We start from the raw sequence: 21280 nt of genomic DNA, 5'->3' as shown, positions 1-21280 counted from the left end.
CATATTCCAGATGTAGAAACTTGTTGCAGTGGTGTCTGATAATAATCTATAAATAAAATATGAAGTGAATATGCCTCTCTACTCTTTTTTACAATCGTATTGACCAACTAGGATCATGTTAACAACTTCAGTTCCTCTTCTTCCTTTGTTGTCATTTCGTATTTTTCCAGTATTCCCTCATTTTCACCGCATGAAGTCTCTTCCTTTCTTCTGTCCATGTTGTCCCCGATTTTTTATTTCTTCTACTTTTAAAGCCCTCCAAATTTAGTATTTTATTTTTAAAATGGTTTCTTTCTGATATTTCTGATTCTTTGGTGTTGTTTCTTTCTAGATCTTTCCTTACTTCTGTAATCCATGCTATTGTCGATTTCTTCTTCTGGAAATATGGGAGTATTTGTTTTGTTAGTCTATTTCCAACCATTCAGTAGAGGTATCCAAAAAGATTAATCTTTGTTTGACCATTATTTCAGATATTTTGTTTATATTTTTGTAGATCTCCTCATTACTTCTTATTTTCCAACCATCTGCAGTTTTTATTGCACCCTGTAGAAATTTATGCAAATTATTTTGCTCAAATCCTGTGCTTATCTGTCCATTAAGAGGTATGTGCACAGTAATTGCATGTAAAAGTATGATATTAGTTAGCTCTTTCGTGTGTAACAGAGACTGAGATTTAAACAAGTAGCATTCTCTTCTTAGCTACTGACTTTGTTTTAAATGTGGTATTTGAAATCATTGTCCTGCGTAGACTGCTTATGTCATCAGATAATTAAATTTGGACAGATGTTTTAAATATTCTAAAAATTATTAGTGAGTAGCCAAAAATGGCAAAATAAAACTTACTGATGGGATCTAGAGTGTGATAAATTTGGTATCTCGTGATTCAGAGACTTAAGTTGTTCGGTTTCATTAATTACAGAATGCAGAGGACCAAGTATAAAGTATTTTCAGCCACTTTACATAATGTATCTCAATGCTGAACTGTGCTTGCCTGCCAGTATTTGCCAAAGTGACATTTTGCTTTCTGTTAGTCATAAAGTGTTGTGGCTAGTACCATATATTTGTGTGTCTAATAATAACTGACAATGCACACAGTCAAAGGCTTAGTGATGCCGTAAAACATCTCACAGTGCAGTTGCTCTTGTTCAGGTGATACTACAACAGTAACAGCCAGTTTAAATGTAGCTGCATTTCTTGATTACTCATAATTGAATCCATGCAGTGTGTTTTATGGTTAATTAAAATAGTATGGCTGTAAATTAGTACTCTTCAAGTTGTGTAACTAATGCTATCACTTACTTTCTCAAAAATTTCTGATAATGCTTACTTATAGATGCAATAACTTAACTTTATAGGAGACTGCAGTATCTGTCCTGTTTCCTTTCATTGACATTGTTATTGTTGTTGTTAAGTGTGAATTTTAAGTATTGGATTTTAGATTAATGTGTTAATGGTTAACTTTAATAATTAACTGTTTGAATCCTTTTTTCTAACAGTGCTGCTCACTTGTTAAATTTCCCATACAAGATGAAGATACCACTTGATTATTGCATAGTGGAAGTGATATTTGCAGAACTGTTCAACATGCCTTCTCCTCGTTACCTTGAGATAATGTATGGATCAGTTCTCATAGAACTGTGTAAGCTGCAGCCCAGCACAATGCCACAAGTTAGTTGAAAGCTAGTAGATACAATTTTGAAGTGCCCTTGTCATTTGCATGCATTTATACATAGTTTTATAGTGTCTTCTTTTGTCTGTCTTTCTTTTCCCCTGATTCTTCTGCAGCCTGACAGCGATAGAAAGAATAGGGTAAATAAATATTTTTTGGTGTGTTAAATGCATCCTAATCTCTTACATACAAAGATATGAATGTTCTGCAAGGTCTGTTTTCAGTATAGTGTAAATGGAAATGAAAAATTAACAACAAATGTAAGCTTTTCTATTCCAGATTGAGATCTTAGATTACTTCCTTACTTCTTTCTTTTACTCAAATTCTTTCTAGTGTCAGACATTTTTGCTGGTATTCATTATGAGTATTTTGACATAAACTAATATATCCTGTACAACTAATTCCACTTAAACCAGAATATGACAAATTTGAAACTGATGTATCATTTTATATGAACAGTGCATGTGCTCTCTCCTGCTAAAACGTTACAACCAGCAGTCTGATATAATCTTGGGATACAAAAGAGCTGCAATTTGTCACATTATGAATTTTGTGTGGTGTATGACTAAAGATAAACGGCACCACATATCCACATAATTTTTGGAGACTGTAAATGATGTTTAATGAACTGTTTACTGCTACTCAGTGATACTCCACATGTTTTATGTTGGTGGAATCTGGGAATCAGTTCATCAAGTAGTGTTTGTCAGCATGCCCCTCAAGTGCCTATATGGCCATTTTAATTCAGCAGTGCACTCAGTTTCTCTGCTGGATGTTTACATGTTTAATGAGGAAGATATCAGGCAGGTAGTCAAAAATAGCATTCAAAGAGATTCTGTAGTAATGGGCAGGTTTCACCTTTGGTCTGTATGTGTCTTGGGAGGACATGTTTTACATAGGCATTCTGCAAGTTTGCTTTCCCTGGCACAATCTGATTTGATGTAATAAGTAGCAAGGTGCTTTTCATCAGTTAGATAGTTCCATTGTTTCCTAGTCCAGTTGCCATATCCCCTGCAGTGTAATGAACACTGTCATTGAATTAATAGCTATACAAATAGTTGTCACTTGATAGAGAGCTTCATTGGTAGTTACATTGGTTGAATGATGTGCTCTAAAACATGTATGTCTTCAACAACATTTAATTCACTTTCACTTGTTCTGGAGATCATTGCATAGTCTGCAGTATATAGTAGACAAGCATCCAACTCATTCATTAATAGGACACGTAAGTTCCTCGGTGCTCCCAACTTACCAGCGTACCTTGTTGTTGCTCGTCCAAGTACGAAATGCCTTTTTCTAACCATCCACAAGCAACAAGACCATTTGGTATTTGTGTGAAATGTGTGCTGTGGAGCTAGTACAACCCCAAATGCAGTCCGAGAATAATGTTTAGATATAATGTGGTGCAAGAGAGGTTGCACTACTGCATATGTTTTAATACATTATGACATTTTAATTGAGCACCACAAGTATGTACCTGTATCTACAGATGGGTCTGAACAGGGGGCCGGGAGGGGGGGGGGGGGGGGGAACAGTTGGTTGCTTTTTTCTTTTCCCCAGTCATATCCTCAAGGTGTGATTGCCTCTAGACTTTCAATGTGTCCGATGTGGCATGATATGCAATCTTGCACGCACTGGAGCAGGTCAGATATGATAGAAGTGCTAAATTTTTTGTCTTTTCAGACTCCCTGAGTGCCCTTCACTCTCTACAACACTTGTACCCATCAGACAAAGTATTCTAGAGAATTCAGGCTACCCTTCTCATCTCAAAAGGCTCAGGAAGGAAGGGAACTTTCTGCTGGGTCCAGGGCACAAGGCTACTACAGTAAATGAAATGGCTGGTATAGCAGCTGAGATGGGCTGTCATGATACTAAGACACTTTAGTGTGCCATCCTCCTAGATCCTCCTCCATGTCACTGTTGAGCTACAGAGTCTTGTGTCAATAGGAAGACGAAGTGATAGGCAATAATCCACATTTAGGAAAGTCCATAATGTAGCTGTGGCGTGCCTCCTTCCATTCATGGAGACAAGATGTGATCCTCCTCATTCATCTTCACATTGGGCCCAACCCTGTGACACGTGGCTTGAATGGTGTTTGTGGCATGCAGATCAGCATGCACTACGTTTTAGTAGATTGTGTTTTGTATTCAGGACAGCAGCTCATTTGTCAACTGATTTACCATATATTTTAAATGAGGATGTGAGGAATGTCGTTTTTATCTTTCTAGGTTTTGTGCAATGAACTTTGATATAGCAAAATACGTTGCAGTGTGGTGCACAGTATTTGAATAGCAGTTAAAGGTGTGCTCACAACATTACTATTGTTCCACTGTCCGGTGTTCTCTTTTCTTTTGTTTCTTTCTTCACCTATGATTGTTTTAAATAAAATTTTCCATATGGTTACAGTTACTTTTTCCATATTAGTTTTTCACATATACTTGGAATATTTACAAAATCCTAACAAATATACCTGTTTTAAGTACTTACAGTATCACAAATATTAACTCATTTCAGTAAGCTACACCACAAAGCATTTTTCCACATGCAGGACAACCTTACATTCGCTATGTTCAAAACATGATCAGATTCTCTACATTGTCCAAAATCATAAGAAGCCTTACATGTTCTAGACGGTACAGTTTTCGTATCTGTCAGCGTTATTTTCACTGGAAAACATCCCCAAATCCTGCATTGCAGCTTTAGAGAATTTTCTACTTTGCTTAGTCAGCCCTGAAGCTGTCCTCACACTGGATGTGTTTCTCATTGCGAAGCACGCCAGACGTGATGTCTGTCATGGTTGCTGCACACTCTGAAATGACCTTTTACATCTCATGGAACGCACAGCTCATCACAATTTGCAATTGCAGCAATCTTCAGCAGCAGTTCTCAGCAGCATCTGGCAGATAAATTACGCAGTTTCTTTACAAAAATGAACACACAAAATAGCTGTGTTAACTCTGTTAGCAATTGCCGAAGAAGGCAAATTTCAAAGAAGATTCTAGACTCATTGATGGCTTGATCAGCAAATTGCTGGTAGAGGAACACTATGTAATCCTATAAATCGATCTGAGATACATGCTAGTAGAAGTTATTCATTAATTCAGTTGAATCTTCATCTCATTTTCGGTTTTAAATTGAATATAGGTAAAGTATAGTGTCTTAACATCAGTTCGTGTGTTAATACATCCATATTCTCAACATTGCATTTACTACTGTCAGTCTGAAGTAACGTGCTTAACCATGACTGAAAAAGATAATTACTAAAAAGATAAAGATGTGAGGCATTCCATAAAACCAAGAGAGGTATATAGATTTTTCGTAAAGTTTCATAATTGCAAAGACTTCCATTGTGTAACTTCGGTTTACTTTTTGATGATAAATCACCTTAAGATTATTCGCCACTGGGGAAACATTACAGTCATTACTGTCTGCACCAAGAACTGCAGCAAATACATTATATATAATAAATAACATAGACTGTTGCCCATAGCACTTCTCTATGAATCTTCCCAGAATCTATTAGAAAACATAAAGTGAAAAAAGTAACACTAAAAGCATCAAATACATGCAGCATTTAACTACAGATATGTAATTATTGGTCATTTTATTACAACAAATTTTACCAAAAACAATACTTTTTGAGAGATTCTCAATATGCTGATGGTTTGGAGCAGATTATCTCCTTACACACATATGCTATTATTAAAAGAAAGAACACCTCCCAAATATGGAGTGTAACTCCATAGATTATGGCATCACGAAAGTTCGGCTTGTAAAACCTATGCTAGATTCTTCATTTCATGCTTTGTGATGTAATGGAATGTGGAATTTCATGTTGTGATGTCACCAGCTCCTCATCCATGTACTTTCTAACATCCCATTGAGGGCAGCTTTCCAAATGTAATCAGGGAAGATCACATTTTTCAAGAACAGGTCTGCAATGTTGTGCAAGCACCTAGTGAACTTCTTCCTCTGTGGTAGGTAATGATGGCACTGATGTTGGTACATACAGAAGATAGATGTATATCTTCTTATATCCTTTGACATGTTGTTGTTGTTGTTGTTGTTGTGGTCTTCAGTCCTGAGACTGGTTTGATGCAGCTCTCCATGCTACTCTATACTGTGCAAGCTTCTTCATCTCCCAGTACGTACTGCAGCCTACATCCTTCTGAATCTGCTTAGTGTATTCATCTCTTGGTCTCCCTCTACAATTTTTACCCTCCACACTGCCCTCCAATACTAAATTGGTGATCCCTTGATGCCTCAGAATATGTCCTACCAACCGATCCCTTCTTCTAGTCAAGTTGTGCCACAAACTTCTCTTCTCCCCAATCCTATTGAATACCTCCTCATTAGTTATGTGATCTACCCATCTAATCTTCAGCATTCTTCTGTAGCACCTCATTTCAAAAGCTTCTATTCTCTTCTTGTCCAAACTATTTATCGTCCATGTTTCACTTCCATACATGGCTACACTCCATACAAATACTTTCAGAAACGACTTCCTGACACTTAAATCTATACTCAATGTTAACAAATTTACTACCAATATTATCGGGCAATGATGGCCAGAAATATTGCCGAACATGGGCTATAATTTGTGACTGGAAATGTTCCAGGGCAACATTACTGGGCTGTGTTGTCAGCAGTATGTGGTTTCTATGGCCTATGGAAACTTACCTTTACCATACATTTCACACATTTCTGCATAATTATGTCTGAATATTTAGCTGCACACTTTTGCTCCCTCACTCACTTCTAAAGTCTTCGTAGATGACTGTCATTATTACATAATCTCCTAATATCTATTTACTCTGTAATGTCATCTCAGAATAGAATATGATGTTTCAGTAGATTCTAGAATATGACATGTTGTTTAATATGTGACATATTATCAGCACCATTCTTATTTAACTTTGTTCTCTTTCAGGTGCTGGCTCAAGCAACAGAAATTCTTTTTATGAGAATTGACACAATGAATGTCTCATGCTTTGACAGGTAAGATGCTGGCCACTTTATGAAATCCTTTTTGTAAACAGAAACATGGAAGGAATTTATGAATTAATGTGTGTACACTAATTTAAGTAATTGTGCTAATAAAAATTTATCATAAGATCATTCATTGTAAAGGTTTTAACACTCACCAGATTACTATGTGTAAATAACATATTAAATGTAATCTGGGCATAGTATTGAGAGCACTTCTGTTTGAATCCAATTGATGTTGGAATCATAGAAACATGCAAAAAATGCTGTTTCAGTTTTTTAAAATACCAATGAGCTTGTCTGCCTTAAAAAGACATAAAAAGTAATTTTATAAAAAATAAGAGTATGGTTGAACGGTTAGGTGCATTCTACTATTCTGAACGGAGCATGGGGGATGCCCATCGATGCTCTTCACAGAAAACTTGAGTTGAAAAGCAGTGTGCCACCTGCATCAATCATCTAAACATATAGTAAAAGTCATCCATTCTTGCCACAGTAAAGAAATATGTGAGGAACACTATTAAGGACTGAAACTTCGTGGCAGATTAAAACTGTGTGCCGGGCCGAGACTCGAACTCGCGACCTTTGCCTTTCGCGGGCAAGTGCTCTACCATCTGAGCTACCCAAGCACGACTCACGCCCCATCCTCACAGCTTTACTTCCGCCAGTACCTCGTCTCCTACCTTCCAAACTTTACAGAAGCTCTCCTGCGAAACTTGCAGGACTAGCACCTCTGAAAGAAAGGATATTGCGGAGACACGGCTTAGCCACAGCCTGGGGGATGTTTCCAGAATGAGATTTTCACTCTGCCCGCAAAAGGCAAAGGTCCCGAGTTCGAGTCTCAGCCCGGCACACAGTTTTAATCTGCCAGGAAGTTTCATATCAGCACACACTCTGCTGCAGAGTGAAAATCTCATTCAGGAAACATCCCCCAGGCTGTGGCTAAGCCATGTCTCTGCAATATCCTTTCTTTCAGGAGTGCTAGTCCCGCAAGTTTTGCAGGAGAGCTTCTGTAAAGTTTGGAAGGTAGAAGACGAGGTACTGCGGGAAGTAAAGCTGTGAGGACGGGGCGTGAGTCGTGCGTGGGTAGCTCAGTGGTAGAGCACTTGCCCACGAAAGGCAAAGGTCCCGAGTTTGAGTCTCAGCCCGGCACACTTTTTAATCTGCCAGGATGTGTGTGTGTGAGTGTGTGTGTGTGTGTGTTTTAAAATCATTGCAAAGGCTCCATAAAAAAGGGAGTAAATATTATCTCAGTAAAGTTTCTTTCAGTCTGATTAAAGTGAACCTTCATCACAGGTAAAACACTCTCTTAATTGGGACTAGAACCTGAATCCCTGTCTTTCTTTTTAGTGGTCTTGACACATGAATTCTTGCAGAAAACATCATGGACGAATTCAGAGATACAGTACAACTAGTCACCTGTTCCCATAGTTTGTCCTCCTAATGATGCAGAACCACCACAAAAGAAAAGGAGAGAGAGTGGTGCTAAGTTGAATCAAATGTAATGCTCGAGGAAGTATAGTGATTTGTTTTACATCCTGATCCAACACTCAGTTTGTTAAGTTTCACAATTGCTCATTTCAGTAAGATTTTCACTACAAAGTAAGAAATTTCATTCTGGAACAAAGCCACATGTTTTGTTCAGTTATCCTTAGAAAATCAACTGTCAGTAAGTTTCTGTACAGGGAGATTTTTTCCACTGTGTACAGACTCTAGGGATTGATCACTGAGAGGATACAGAACAAAAAAGTTCTATAGAACTTATGTCCGGAAACGTGTGGCTTCCATGCTAGAGACCATTTATTCGATCATATTTTGTTACAGAGTCTGCGGTCTAATATGTGCGGTACTGTGCAGCCAGAGTTACAGTATGTGTTGAAAATGGTTTCCATGTCTGGAATGGGCTCTGCATACACAATACTTTTGAGATGGCCCCATAACCAGAAATCGCACGGGTTGAGATCCGATGAACAAGAAGGCCATGCAAGTGGACCGTCTCATCTGATCCATCGGCCAGGGAAGACACGATTGAGATGTGTCTGGACGTTAATGACACCATCATGTAGCAGTCACGTAACCCTTCAAATCATCAGTGGCAATTCTTCCAGCAGGGGAGGCAAAGTCATCAGCAAGAAATGCCGATACTTCCGGGATGTTGGGCAAAGTGGAAGGAAGACTGGTCCCCAAAATATGGATGCCAATTATCCCAGCCCAAACATTCCGGTTGAACTGATGCTGACGATTCGCTGTTATCGTATCATGGGGGCTCTGCATACTATCCCACAGATGAGATGACGCTTATGAAAGTTGAAGATACCACTCCATGTAAAGGCGGCCTCATCTGTGACTGTGATGGATGACACAATTCCTGGAATCATGGTTGCCTGGTGAAGAAATCAGTGACAATACTGTTCCTGATATGGAAAGTCTGTCGCTAGTAAGCACTGCACACACTATAAGTGATAAGGGTAGTAACAGTTGTCATGGAGAATGTTCCACACAATCTCCGGGCTTACCTTGTACTGGTGGGCCAGCTGCCTGGTACTGACATGGTTGTCGCCTTCCACAGTGTTAATCACATTTCCCTCCAAATCTGGTGTTGGAACATTTTGAGTACCTTCTTTATGATTTGCTGCTTCCTGAAACAACCCTGTCTCAGACAAATGGCGAAACATTGAATGCTGTGGCTGAAGTTAAAATCTTCTGGGTTATTAGGTCACGTCATGTTTCTTCTAAAATGTTCGACGTTTCGACCCCTCTGCTGGGATCTTCCTCAGGATCTTTTGGTGTCCACGACTGCTAGAACACTGTCAGATACGAGTGCCGCGTCCACTTATAAAGGGGGAATTTTCTGGCGTTCATGCTGGAGAAGTGATAGTATTGGTTAAAATTCATATGGCTACCATTGGTGGGCCATAGTCATAAGCTAATACAGAAGAAGGGGCGTTGGTAGCTCATCTCCTGTGGATACCATTGGCGATCATCGTCATTGGATAGAAAGGCACTATTCCACACTATGCTGGAGAAGGGTTATTGGTTGAAATGCCTGCTACCGCTATTGGTTGGTTGTAAACAGTGGCTAGATTCAAAACAGACAGAGCAAGAGAGGGGGAATGTTTACCCAAAATATTATTGTCCGCCGAGGTGACTTGCAGCGCGTTGTTTATATTACTCGCACACCGCAGCCGCATATTTACTTCCTTGATGGCGGGAAGCCACGATGCCGGAGGCCTATAGCCATCCTCTCTATTGAAATTAGATGCATTCTTAGAAATTTCAGCTGCTTCTCGGACCTTTCTTCTATAAATGTTTGTTTCTTTAGCCAGTACATGTACGTTATTAAAATCAATGTCAGAGCCACAGTTCTCGTGATGTTCCCCTACTGCCAATTTTGCACTTTGTTGTAGTAGCATGTGCCGTTCGTGTTCCTTAATGCGTTCTTTAACAGTTCTTCCCGTTTCGCCTATATACACTTGCCGCAGCCACATGACACTTGACAGACGCCTGCATTGTGGAGGTAATCGGGTGCATCCATTTTCTGTCAGAAAAAGTCTTTTATTTTGTTTTAACTAAAGAAAAATGTCTGAATACCGTTTTTCTTTAAAATTCTGCTTATGCGGTCAGTGACTCCAGAAACGAACGGTAATCTGACGGAGTGAGAAGGTGGTTCCTCATCATTCTTATTAGCGGTATAAATATTCCGCCTAAAAGCCCTGTCGATCGAATAACTATCATATCCATTTGCCTTGAATGTCCTCTTTAAAAAATTCAACTCCGATTCCAAGTTGTCGTCATCGCTGATACGGAAGGCACGTGAAGACAGAGTGTTGAGTACTGCTTGCTTCTGGGCTGGGTGGTGGTGCGAAGTGGCATCTAAGTACCTGTTTGTGTTAGTTGGCTTTCTGTACACTCTGTGACCTAGAGTGTTATCAGATCTTCTGTATACCAGCACATCTAGGAATGGGAGATCGACCTCACTCTCAACCTCCAAGGTGAATTTGATTGAATGCTGTGGTTGTTGTCGGTGGGGATATGTCTCCTGATACATCCTTGCTGCTCGCCGCCCATTGCCATTTGCCTTTCTGTGAGTAAACACCATGTCAGCAAGCTCTCAATTTGAATACAGAACCATTGTGTCCTGTATCACATCCACTACAAGGTGAGTCAGCAAGAGAAGTGAATCAGGCACAACATTACCATTTACTTTGGCAAGAGAGGGCGCTAGGGCATGACATATGAGGACCAGTACCACCCTTTAGGAGGAAACCATGCATTCTGTAATTGTGGCTGCATGGTACAGCGCATATTAGACTGCCATCTGTGTAACAAAGTGTGACTGAATAAATGGTCTCTAGCATGGAAACCATATATTTCCGGACCTAAGTTCATTAGACCTTATTTGTTCTGTATCCTCTTACCGATCAATCCCTAGAGTTTGTACATGGTGGGAAAAAAAATCACCCTGTATGAGCTGAAATTTCTTTGATTTTACTATTAAGCTTCTTTCGTGAGATATATGTGGGTTGAAGTAAACACTGCTAACTTTTGGAATATGTGCTGTAGAAATTCCTCTGTTGTAACCTGTGCCTCTGTAGGTGACTAGTCATCTCTGTGACAAACAGCTGTTATTTTATCTTCTGTATCTGTATTAATTGTACATTTGAAGATACACTGTGATCAAAAGTATCCGGACACCTGGCTGAAAATGACATACAAGTTTGTTGCGCCCTCCATTGGTAATGTTGGAATTCAATATGGTGTTGGCCCACCTGTAGCCTTGATGACAGCTTCCGCTCTCGCAGACATACGTTCAGTCAAGTGCTGGAAGGTTTCTTGGGAAATGGCAGCCAATTCTTCACTGAGTGCTGCACTGCATGTTGGTCGGTGAGGCCTGGCACGAAGTCGGCTTCCAAAACATCCCAAAGGTGTTCCATAGGATTCAGGTTAGGACCCTTTGCAGGCCGTACATTATGAACAGGTGCTTGTGTTGGACGATGCAATCGCCATCCCCGAATTGCTCTTCAAATGTGGGAAGCAAGAAGGTGCTTTAAACATCATTGTAGGCCTGTGCTGTGATAGTGCCACACAAAACAACAAGGGATGCAAGCCCCCTCCATCAAAAACACGACCACACCATAACATCACCGCCTCCGAATTTTACTGTTGGCACAACACGCTGGTAGATGTTGTTCACCAGGCATTTGCCATACCTACACCCTGCCATTGTGTACCATGATTTGTCACTCCATACAACGTTTTTCCACTGTTCTATCGACCAGTGTTTACACTCCTTACACCTAGCGCGGCATCATTTGGCATTTACCGGCATGATGTGTGGCTTATGAGCAGCTGCTCGACCATGAAATCCAAGTTTTCTCACCTCCCACCTAACTGTCATAGTACTTGCACTGGATTCTGATGCAGTTTGGGATTCCTGTGTGAGGGTCTGGATAGATGTCCGCCTATTACACAGTATGACCCTCTTCAACTGTTGGCGGTCTCTGTCAGTCAACAGATGAGGTTGGCCTGTACTCTTTTGTGCTGGACGTGTCCCTTCACGTTTCCACTTCACTATCACGTCAGAAACAGTGGACCTGGGGATGTTTAGGAGTGTGGAAATCTCACGTACAGGCGTATGACACAGGTGACACTCAATCACCTGACCACATTTGAAGTCTGTGGGTTCCGCAGAGCACCCCATTCTGCTCTCACGATGTCTAATGACTACTGAGGTCGCTGATATGGAGTACCTGGCAGTAGGTGGCAACACAATATACCTAATATGAGAAACATATGTTTTTGGGGGTGTCCAGATACTTTTGATCACATAGTGTAGTATTAATCATACAATTAAAGAGACCATAGTAATAAGCAGTTCTCAAGGATCCCTCAGATGAAGGATTTTTGAGATACCTACTTTTGTGGCTGGATTACATTTCCATGGAATACCTTCATTGACTTTCAAGCTGGTATCTGCTTTTCCTGCAGATACTTTTGTGAGTTCTTTGCACATTAAATATCTCCAGATGTAATCTCTTAGATGGTTTACTGCTTCACTTGATATACTAGCACTAGTCTAATCAAACAAGAATGATACTTTTTGCACAATTATATCAATATGTCACATACATTTGGCAGGGTCAAGTACCAGTCTCTGCACAGAGTGATGATCCTTTGCAGGTGCTCCTGCATTTTGTTGCAATTTACTGGCATTATTGCTTCTGTATTCTGTACACAGAAGCATTGTTCACTAATATTCTCATGGAGCTGCTGACATTACACTCCAGATCGTGAACAGTAATGTCATAGAAGACATCCTACCTTCAGATCTGATAATTTATTTCTCCCCATTAAGAGCAATGTATATTGATTCCTCCTTGTCGAAAAGTCCTCAGTCATTTCACAATACTTGTCCAATATTTCATAGGATTTTATTTTGTACACCGAGTGTCATTGTGGATCTCAGTGGAATGTTTTAAAAAAAATAAGAAATGTGACAGGATACAGTTATCTACTGTATACTGGTCTTGTGGGCAAACCATATGAGCTTAATTTCATTATAGTGGAAACTTTTGGTGTACAAATAACTCATAAGACACCAGTATAGAGTGTGTTTCATATTTCTATAAAGAATGTAGTTCAGTAATATTTCTTTATGATTATGCTTTGCTGACCAAGAACCTAGGAAATACCTGCATTTTTCCTGTCTCTTAGAATGTGTCGTTACTCACAGTAAAGTGGTACTAAAAGGAAGTGAACTGTTTTGAACAATGAGTGTAGACTTCAATGGGTATTCTGCTATGCCTGTTGAGCATTTTTATCTAATTTCCAATTCTGCAATTTGTCCTTTTAGCATCCATGTGATGCTTAGTGGTTAGCAAGAGAAACTCAGTGTAATCTTAAGAGAAATGATTGATTAAAGCTTGGAATTAGCCCTTGGTGTTTCCTGTGCCTCTTAGTTGTAAAGAAAACTGTACATTAAATTAAAAAAAATATGGGGAAGTTTGATTTTAATATTCCAGTAACATTTTTGTTCTTGTAATCAGTGACAGCTAATGACTTCTAGTTTGCCCTTTTGCTTGGTATTCCTTTTTTGATATGAAAGCATTGATAATGTAATTCAAGACACTGAAATATTAGCTTTGGAATTAAAACTATATGGACTGCATAAATTTACTACCAACTCAGATGATAAGTGACAAAACTATTAGACAACATGAAACAAATGGAACAGAATCAACTGCAGTTTCTTCTCACTTTTTGTGAAAGTACTTGACTTCTGATATTTTCAGTGTTGTTCTGCAACAATAAAATGGTTGACAGATGCAAATTGTTGGTCTCTAAGGAATCCACTTACCCGGTGGTCGAAAATGGCTAAAAATGGTCTATCAAAATCTTCCTCTAACTTGTGAGTAGTGTGTTAAGGCATAATATTGACTCTATGGATGGCTAATAAACACTAGTCCAGTGTGTAATTTTTAGTTTGCAAAGAGTAGGGATTGTGAAAACTTAGGCCTCACCCTACATACGCAGCAGAAGCGATTGACAGTGTGACATGTGGATACACAGCCTTCCAGCTATGAGCAGCAGCATCAGGCAATATGCCCTGGTGTCCTGCATGTGAGTGACGATCTCTTGCTACAAGATGGCTGTTTCTGTAAAATGGTGCCTGTAAATCGTGGAATGTTGTAGCTTGAGAGTGAGGTAACAAAATTAGGTTTACTTGGGTAAATAAGGCAATAAAGGAGCAGTGTGTGTCCAGTTCGCAAATGGAGGAATCTTCATGGAGAATTTCATAACTTATATCATCAACTACGAAGACCACCAGACAGATTCTTCGAATATATGTGAATGAGCAGAAATGCATTCCACTATCTTATCAATGAGTTAAAGACAAGTGTTTCTTATGTGATCAAGAACTTCCAACAGCCAGTAAGTGAAGAAGAGTGACTGACTATTATAAATACAGAAAAATCAGCAGCTTTCAGAATGAGGCGTTGGTTGCATAACGGCAGCGTCATTGGCTGGTAATTTCGGTCGTCGGGGGTCGTGGGTTTATCTCCGGCTACTTCTTATACTGTGACTGACCCAACTACAAATCTATCACCTGTTCTGTGTACTAAGTTTTATCTATACTCTTTACGCTGCATCTTGAAGTATATTTTTAAGGTCTTCCCAAAGTGCTTGATCTTTAAGTGTAGACACCCCTATCGCATTACATCACCCACAGTAAATTCTTAAAAAAAAAACACATTGAGCAGCCATGAAATTGTACTGACATTTGATTGTTGGGGAATGTAATTCATTAGCAGTCATTGTGAATCCCAAGTGTTTCCATTAATCTAAATAGTCTGCATTAATGAAACACACAACATTTCTGAAAACAAAGGTCAAACATTTTGTGAAATGATTTGTCTAAACGTATGAAATAGATTAGAGCAAAATTTTTGCTATTCGTAATTTAGAGCATCACTCAAAGGCATGTCAATTGTTTCTCTGATCTCTGTTGTTTCTTTTAGACAGATCATTTCACTAAATATTTGCCTGATTTCTTTCTTTTTATTTTTTTTATTTTCAAGGCATGCTCTTAGTGACACCTCATTTACCTTTGTAGCATCTTCTATTTATGAATTGTCATAAATTTAATACTTGATTCGAAGGAAGCCTTTTTGACAGTTAAATATCACACCAGTGTATCTTGCGCGCAAAATAGCCAGGCCTTGAAGAGATGGACTTTCAGCGCTTCATTTACGTAACTGGTAGCAACTATTCATGAAATATTTCAATTTTCCGTCAAACCTCTAATTAAGGTTTCCTTAATTACCCTGTTTACTTTCAAGGCCTTTGCCTGCCGCCCCCCTTTCCTCCTGCCCCATCCTCCCAAACGGTAGAGCTCTCTCTGTCACTTTGATACCCCTTTACCTATTTCTCACTCGTCTTTTGGCTATAAAAATTTGACAGATACCCATTATGCATAGTTTATAGGGAGTCTTGCTTTCGTTCCACTCAAAAATTGAACAAAAACATTTCGAGACTTATTCATACAACAAATATGTCCTCTTTTCATGCTGTCATGTGCAGAAATCCTCGCTTTGATATCTGAACTGTTTATGAAATATGACGAGTTTTATGACCACACAATTTGTTATGCACAGGGTGTGCTGCGTGCGACCCATTTGCCACATTTACAGTCCAAAATCGCAATAACTAAGAGAGATACCAATCTGTTCTCAACTGTAATATCTTGACTGCATTTCATATACAGGTATTTATGACCTAAAATGAACTATATGCAAAATGTGCGCACTACATATTTGCCTCTGTAAACTCAAAAGTTATGTGCAGTCATTTAATCAGATTTGTGCAGCATAGTAACTATGACAAATAACAAAAAGGAATTCAGTCATTTATTGAGCAAAAATATAATCGATTTTTTAACCCTAATAAATTTTCTTAAAATCAGATAATAAGTATTTCATAGCAGATAGTGCATCCGCTCTGGCACTTTGTGGAGCAGACCATATCTGTTTGCTTTCACTGTCAGGTGGAGTGCAGTAACAAGATTCAGCTACATTTGAATTCACACTTCCCAAGTTGTAGCAGAGTACAAGCAGCACCACGGCCGTCGCTCACCTGGGAAACCTCTGTAACTATGCTTGTGGTTGTGTTTCGTTGACTGAAGCAGTTGTACACTCTTGGTTGCTTCTGCCGCTTATGTAGGATGCAGTGTTACAATAACCTAGAGACTACTACTCTCAAAGGTTGTAGAGGGGGGGATTGCTAAGTTGAACATACTCCTCGTACAGACAGATTACTATTAAAAGTTTCATTATAAGGTTGTATCATTCTATCTATTCAGATTTTTCATAAATAAAAACTGCCTTTCTTCCAGATGCATTTTGCCTTTTTTTTTTTTACTTTAAGGCATCTTCAGTGGGATCTAGAATAATACAGTTTTGGTTTAATATCTTTTAGTTATAGATTATAAAACATTTAACAACTCATTTTATATCTAAAAAAGTTATTAATTACAATTCTTTGTGTTTTTGGTTGGCACCTGCAAAGAACTGCAAGTAATTACTTATTTACGTAAAATACAAGTCATGAACCATTTTCTAATCTACAAATAATACATATCAAAACAAAACTGTTACTCTAGATCCTACTGAAGATATCTTAAAGTAAAAAAAGGGTAAATACAGCTGCGAAAAATAAAATACAGTGCAGCAAGAAAAGGTGGCTTTTATTTACAAAACAAATATTTCTTTGCTTGCTGCAGAGGATGGCCATGCAACAAACAATTTACATTCCTCTACTCATTTCCACTGTTTGCAGGTTTGTTAACTGGTTTGCATATCACTTGAGTAATTTCCAGTTCCGATGGAGTTGGGAAGACTGGGATTCTTGTCTTCAGCTTGATCCAGAACATCCACGACCCAAATTTATTCGTGAAGTTCTGCTGAAGTGTCTCAGGTCAGTAATTACACCTATGTACTACATTATGAGGCTACATGCTAAGTTACTATTTTTAATGACTCTTCTCTGTCTTCCTCCTTCTTCTGCCTTTTACAGATTAGACCTACCAACCTGTTCTGGGCTCAGTTCCAACTGGCCATCCTATGTTCATTTTTCCTTTGTGTTTGTATTGTAAGGGCAGGTTTGGAACCCTTGTTTCTTCCATTCATTCCAGATATTCCTTCCAGTTTTGTTTGTGTTTGTCCATTTTGTCATTTATTGCAAACATATTGAGTTCTTCTCTGGTGTTTTTATTAGCAGTCGTATCCTGGTAGTAAGCTTTCCATTTCAGCTACCTCAACATGGTTAGATATTTTATTCTTTTTTTTCCCTAACAACCCTGAGATCACTGCCAGCCAGTAGAACAGGTACATCTATAACCCAACAGCATATCATTTTTGTGTTTCTTCATGTATTTTTCAATATTCTGCTTAATCAAAAGTAATATATCTCCCTAGGTAATTGAATGCTGAATTTGTTCCAAAATCTGATGTACTATTACAATTTTGCATCACACTGTTTTTTTCCCATGGATTTCCATTGTCTTAGTTTTATTTGTAGCTATCCTCAAATCATAATTCTTTCCAAGTAAGTTTAAAAGTTGAATTGATTTTTGTAGTTTGAAATTAACCATTGATAGGGTGTGACATCAGCATGTAATAATATGTAAATATATTTATTCTTGTTTGTGTGAATCCTTCTGGCTCTCTGCCTGTCCATGTTTGAGTGGCATCACCTGTACAAATATTAAAAAGAGTAGGTGATAAAGTACACCCATGTCTCACACCTTAGTTTATTAGAAGCTTCTCTCCTTTGTATTTGGGGATGTCAAGTGTAATATAAGTTCCATTACACAGACTGTTAATGCAGTGTATTAAGTAATTTGGGTATCGAGTTTTTTCCATAATTCCCAAAGGCTCTATTTTCACACTCTCAAACGCTTTTTCAAAATCTATGAAAACCAGGTAGATTGGTAAATTAAATTCTGTTCATTCTATATAATGTGATGCACAGTAAATATTTATTGCTTCATGACCTTCCTCTTATGGAGGCACTTTCTTCTTGTAGAAGTAACACTTATGTAATAATCTTTAATCTGTTATTTAATACAACTGAATGTATTTCATAGACAGCTATTATTCATGCTTCTTCTAAAATTTTGAAGTGAATACTCATCATTAATTGTTTGTATTTTGATTGAATATTCTATGTTCTTGAAATATTTTGTGTAAGTAGCCCAGTTTTATAATTTACAGATACAATGAAGCCACCAGTTCTACATCACATAAAAAATTATAGTAGGCTGGCAGTTAACATACTTGTACCCCATGTGGTGTACGGTGTTTTTCTGTGGTTTTCCATAAGAGCTTTCTGTCCCCTCTCTTGCATATTTTTTAAACTGTCTTGTTTATAGCTTTGTACATTTGTGTTATTTGTTTTCAGTGAAACTGATTACATCAATAGGATATTGGTCTAGTTTTGCTGTATAATAGATCATAAATATGTTGTAAAATCTTTTAAAAATTGTGTAGTTATTTCATTAACATTTGAACTAAACTGATGACAGATATTTTATATTGATAAGTATATGTTGCAAACATTGCTACTTTGGGAGGCACTTGTTTTTACAGCGGAGAAAAGTAAAGACTGCTTAAGCCACTCGTCAAGCAAAGTTGATCAGAATGTTCTAGAGCAAGCTGTTGGAATTGTCAGCACTTTTGGAAATTTGCAGCTTATAATTCTTCATTATTTTGACTGATAATGTTACAGGAATTGAATAAATGGTAGATTTTCCTGCATATTATTCTTTGTGATGTTACTGCCAAGTGAGGAAAATGTGTGACAGCTCATATCAACTCCTCTACGAACAATTGAGGCAGTGAGCAATGAGTATGCAGATAGAACCATATTGGCAAACTTCCAGCATGCTGGAATAATTGTAGGTCAGCAACCTCTGTTAATCAGGACAATAAGCAACGAGCCAAAGTTGCAAAATTCAATTTTTTTTATTTACTAGATGACTGGTTTTTTGGGAGGAAGACCCATTTTCAAATCATTGTAACAGATGGTCGAAATTGTATTTCTGAAAAATCCAAAAACCACATAAAAAATCTATATGTATTATCAAGTGCAAACAAACAGTTATCCGTATGCACTGTAACTGTTCGTTTCCACTTCATAATACGTATACATTTTTGACATGGTTTTTGCATTTTCAGAAATACCATTCTGACTAGCTGTTACGATGATTTGAAAATGGGTCCTGGCCTGAAATAGTCATTGAGTAAATAAAACAAGTTAAATTTGTAACTGTGGCTGGCTTTTCATTGTACTGAAAATCGTACTGAACTGTTGTAAATTTTTCTCATTGAACAGAAAAACAGATGCCATGTTCATCTATAAATAAGCAAAGTCAGTAAGGTAAAAACAGATGAGAGGGGTGTCACGAAAACATACACTGCGCAACACCCTTTCTGAAACCATGTAATTGTTTCCCATTGGGACACAGGAGTATGAAATTTGGCATTGAGGTGCCTCCAACCTTCCTATGTAAAGCTGCAAAATTGTGGCCCCCTGCGGTGTTAGCCTCAGGCTCGGTGGTGCTTCAATCAGTGAGTGAGGTGTCGACACACGGGGAGTGGGGGGGGGGGGGGGGGGGGAGACAGACCTTGGAAGTTCGTGTGAGCTGTAAGGTGGGTTAGTGATGTTGCATTGGCACCAAATTTCACTACAATTCTGCCCAACACCATGGTAGATGTGTCACATGATGGGAAGCTCATCTCACACCCAGTCTAACCCACATTCCACTCCTTTGTTCGACACGTGTGATGGAGGTTAGGACTGTGGTGCCCAACATTGACATTGTGCAGGTTTCTTATGGGTGGCTGAGGAAAACATTTCATACACACCACTGCTCAGAATTGAGATGAAAAGGTCTCAGGATGCAGCATAAAAGGGTGCCAGTGAAACCACTCCTTCCCTAGGGACATTCATTTTCACACATTTCGCACACAAAAACAACAGTTTGCAGTACACTATACAAGAGGAAGACATTATTGGCAAATTTTGCCACTGTTCACACATCCTGTATGATCAACCCTTATGTAATGACATCATGGGGCTGAAACCTAATTGAATGTGATCTCACCCCTTTGAAGTATTGCGTGACTGCAAGCTTTGCTTTGGTATACAGGATAACTAGGGACTGTTCAAAACCATTTGATGAAATATGAATGTGATCTGAAGCAGAAAAGGCTGTTTATGCTTCTTCATGCCTCCATTTTTAACTGTGTCTTGTAGAATTTGTTCAGAGTGATGTGACATTGACACACTCGTGAATGAATGAGTGAGGGATCCCTCTAAGGCCACTTGAGTGCTTTTGTTCGGCACCTTAAAAATGTCCCTGTACTGGGATACTCAGTCGCCGATCCCATCCAGCAGGTGGAACAAGCAACCTGCTCCAAATTGGCACCTGCTGGTTGCATACAGAATAAGAGGGGTGTCGAAAGGGTTGCCTGTCTGTCTGGCAGGTAGAGACTGGTAGAGAGATGTCTCTGTACAGATATATTTTTAAAGAGCCCAGCAAAGGTGCACCGGCGGTATTGTCAAACTGGGGATCTTAGAGGGATCTTTAGCTGTTATTTGTTGCCACACAACACTCCAAAGGGGTTAGGTCACACTCAATGGGGTTGCAGTCCCACAGTGTCCTTAGAAAAGGGTGAAATAATCCTTGTGGTGTCAGCAGTGGTAAAATTTGTTTAGAATGTCATCCTCTTGTACATTGCACAGTAAACTGCAGCTACTGATTGCAAAATGTGTGGAAATGAACGTCACTGAAGATGGGATAGTTTCATGGTGCCCTTTATACCACTTCCCAAAACGTTTTTGTATCAATCCTGAGCGGTGGTGAGTTCGAGATATTTGTCGACCATCCATAAGGAACCCGTATGATTTCAGGCATCGCAGTTATGATTTCCACCACAGAGGCATCAAAAAGAGGGTGAAATGTGGATGAGGTGTGACATCATTTGTCATATCCATGGTAGCTTGGGGCAGAATTGTAGTGAAATTTGATGCCTGTGACATCATCAACCATCACTACAGCTCAC

At 38.8% G+C, this 21280-nt stretch overlaps 1 protein-coding gene across 1 annotated transcript in view; it reads left to right on the top strand.

Annotated features, from left to right (window-relative positions):
* Positions 1–21280, top strand: part of LOC124805082 (nuclear cap-binding protein subunit 1) — a 174774-nt gene that overhangs the window by 77841 nt on the left and 75653 nt on the right. Inside the window, exons 8-10 of the mRNA XM_047265516.1 lie at positions 1497–1668; positions 6601–6668; positions 16992–17129. Coding sequence (XP_047121472.1) covers positions 1497–1668; positions 6601–6668; positions 16992–17129 — 378 coding nt within the window. The remainder of the gene's footprint in view (positions 1–1496; positions 1669–6600; positions 6669–16991; positions 17130–21280) is intronic.

Source organism: Schistocerca piceifrons, chromosome 7, assembly GCF_021461385.2.
Source record: "Schistocerca piceifrons isolate TAMUIC-IGC-003096 chromosome 7, iqSchPice1.1, whole genome shotgun sequence".
NCBI lineage: Eukaryota > Metazoa > Arthropoda > Insecta > Orthoptera > Acrididae > Schistocerca > Schistocerca piceifrons.
Note: the sequence above shows the minus strand (reverse complement) of the source record. Positions and strands in the feature narration are given on the sequence as shown.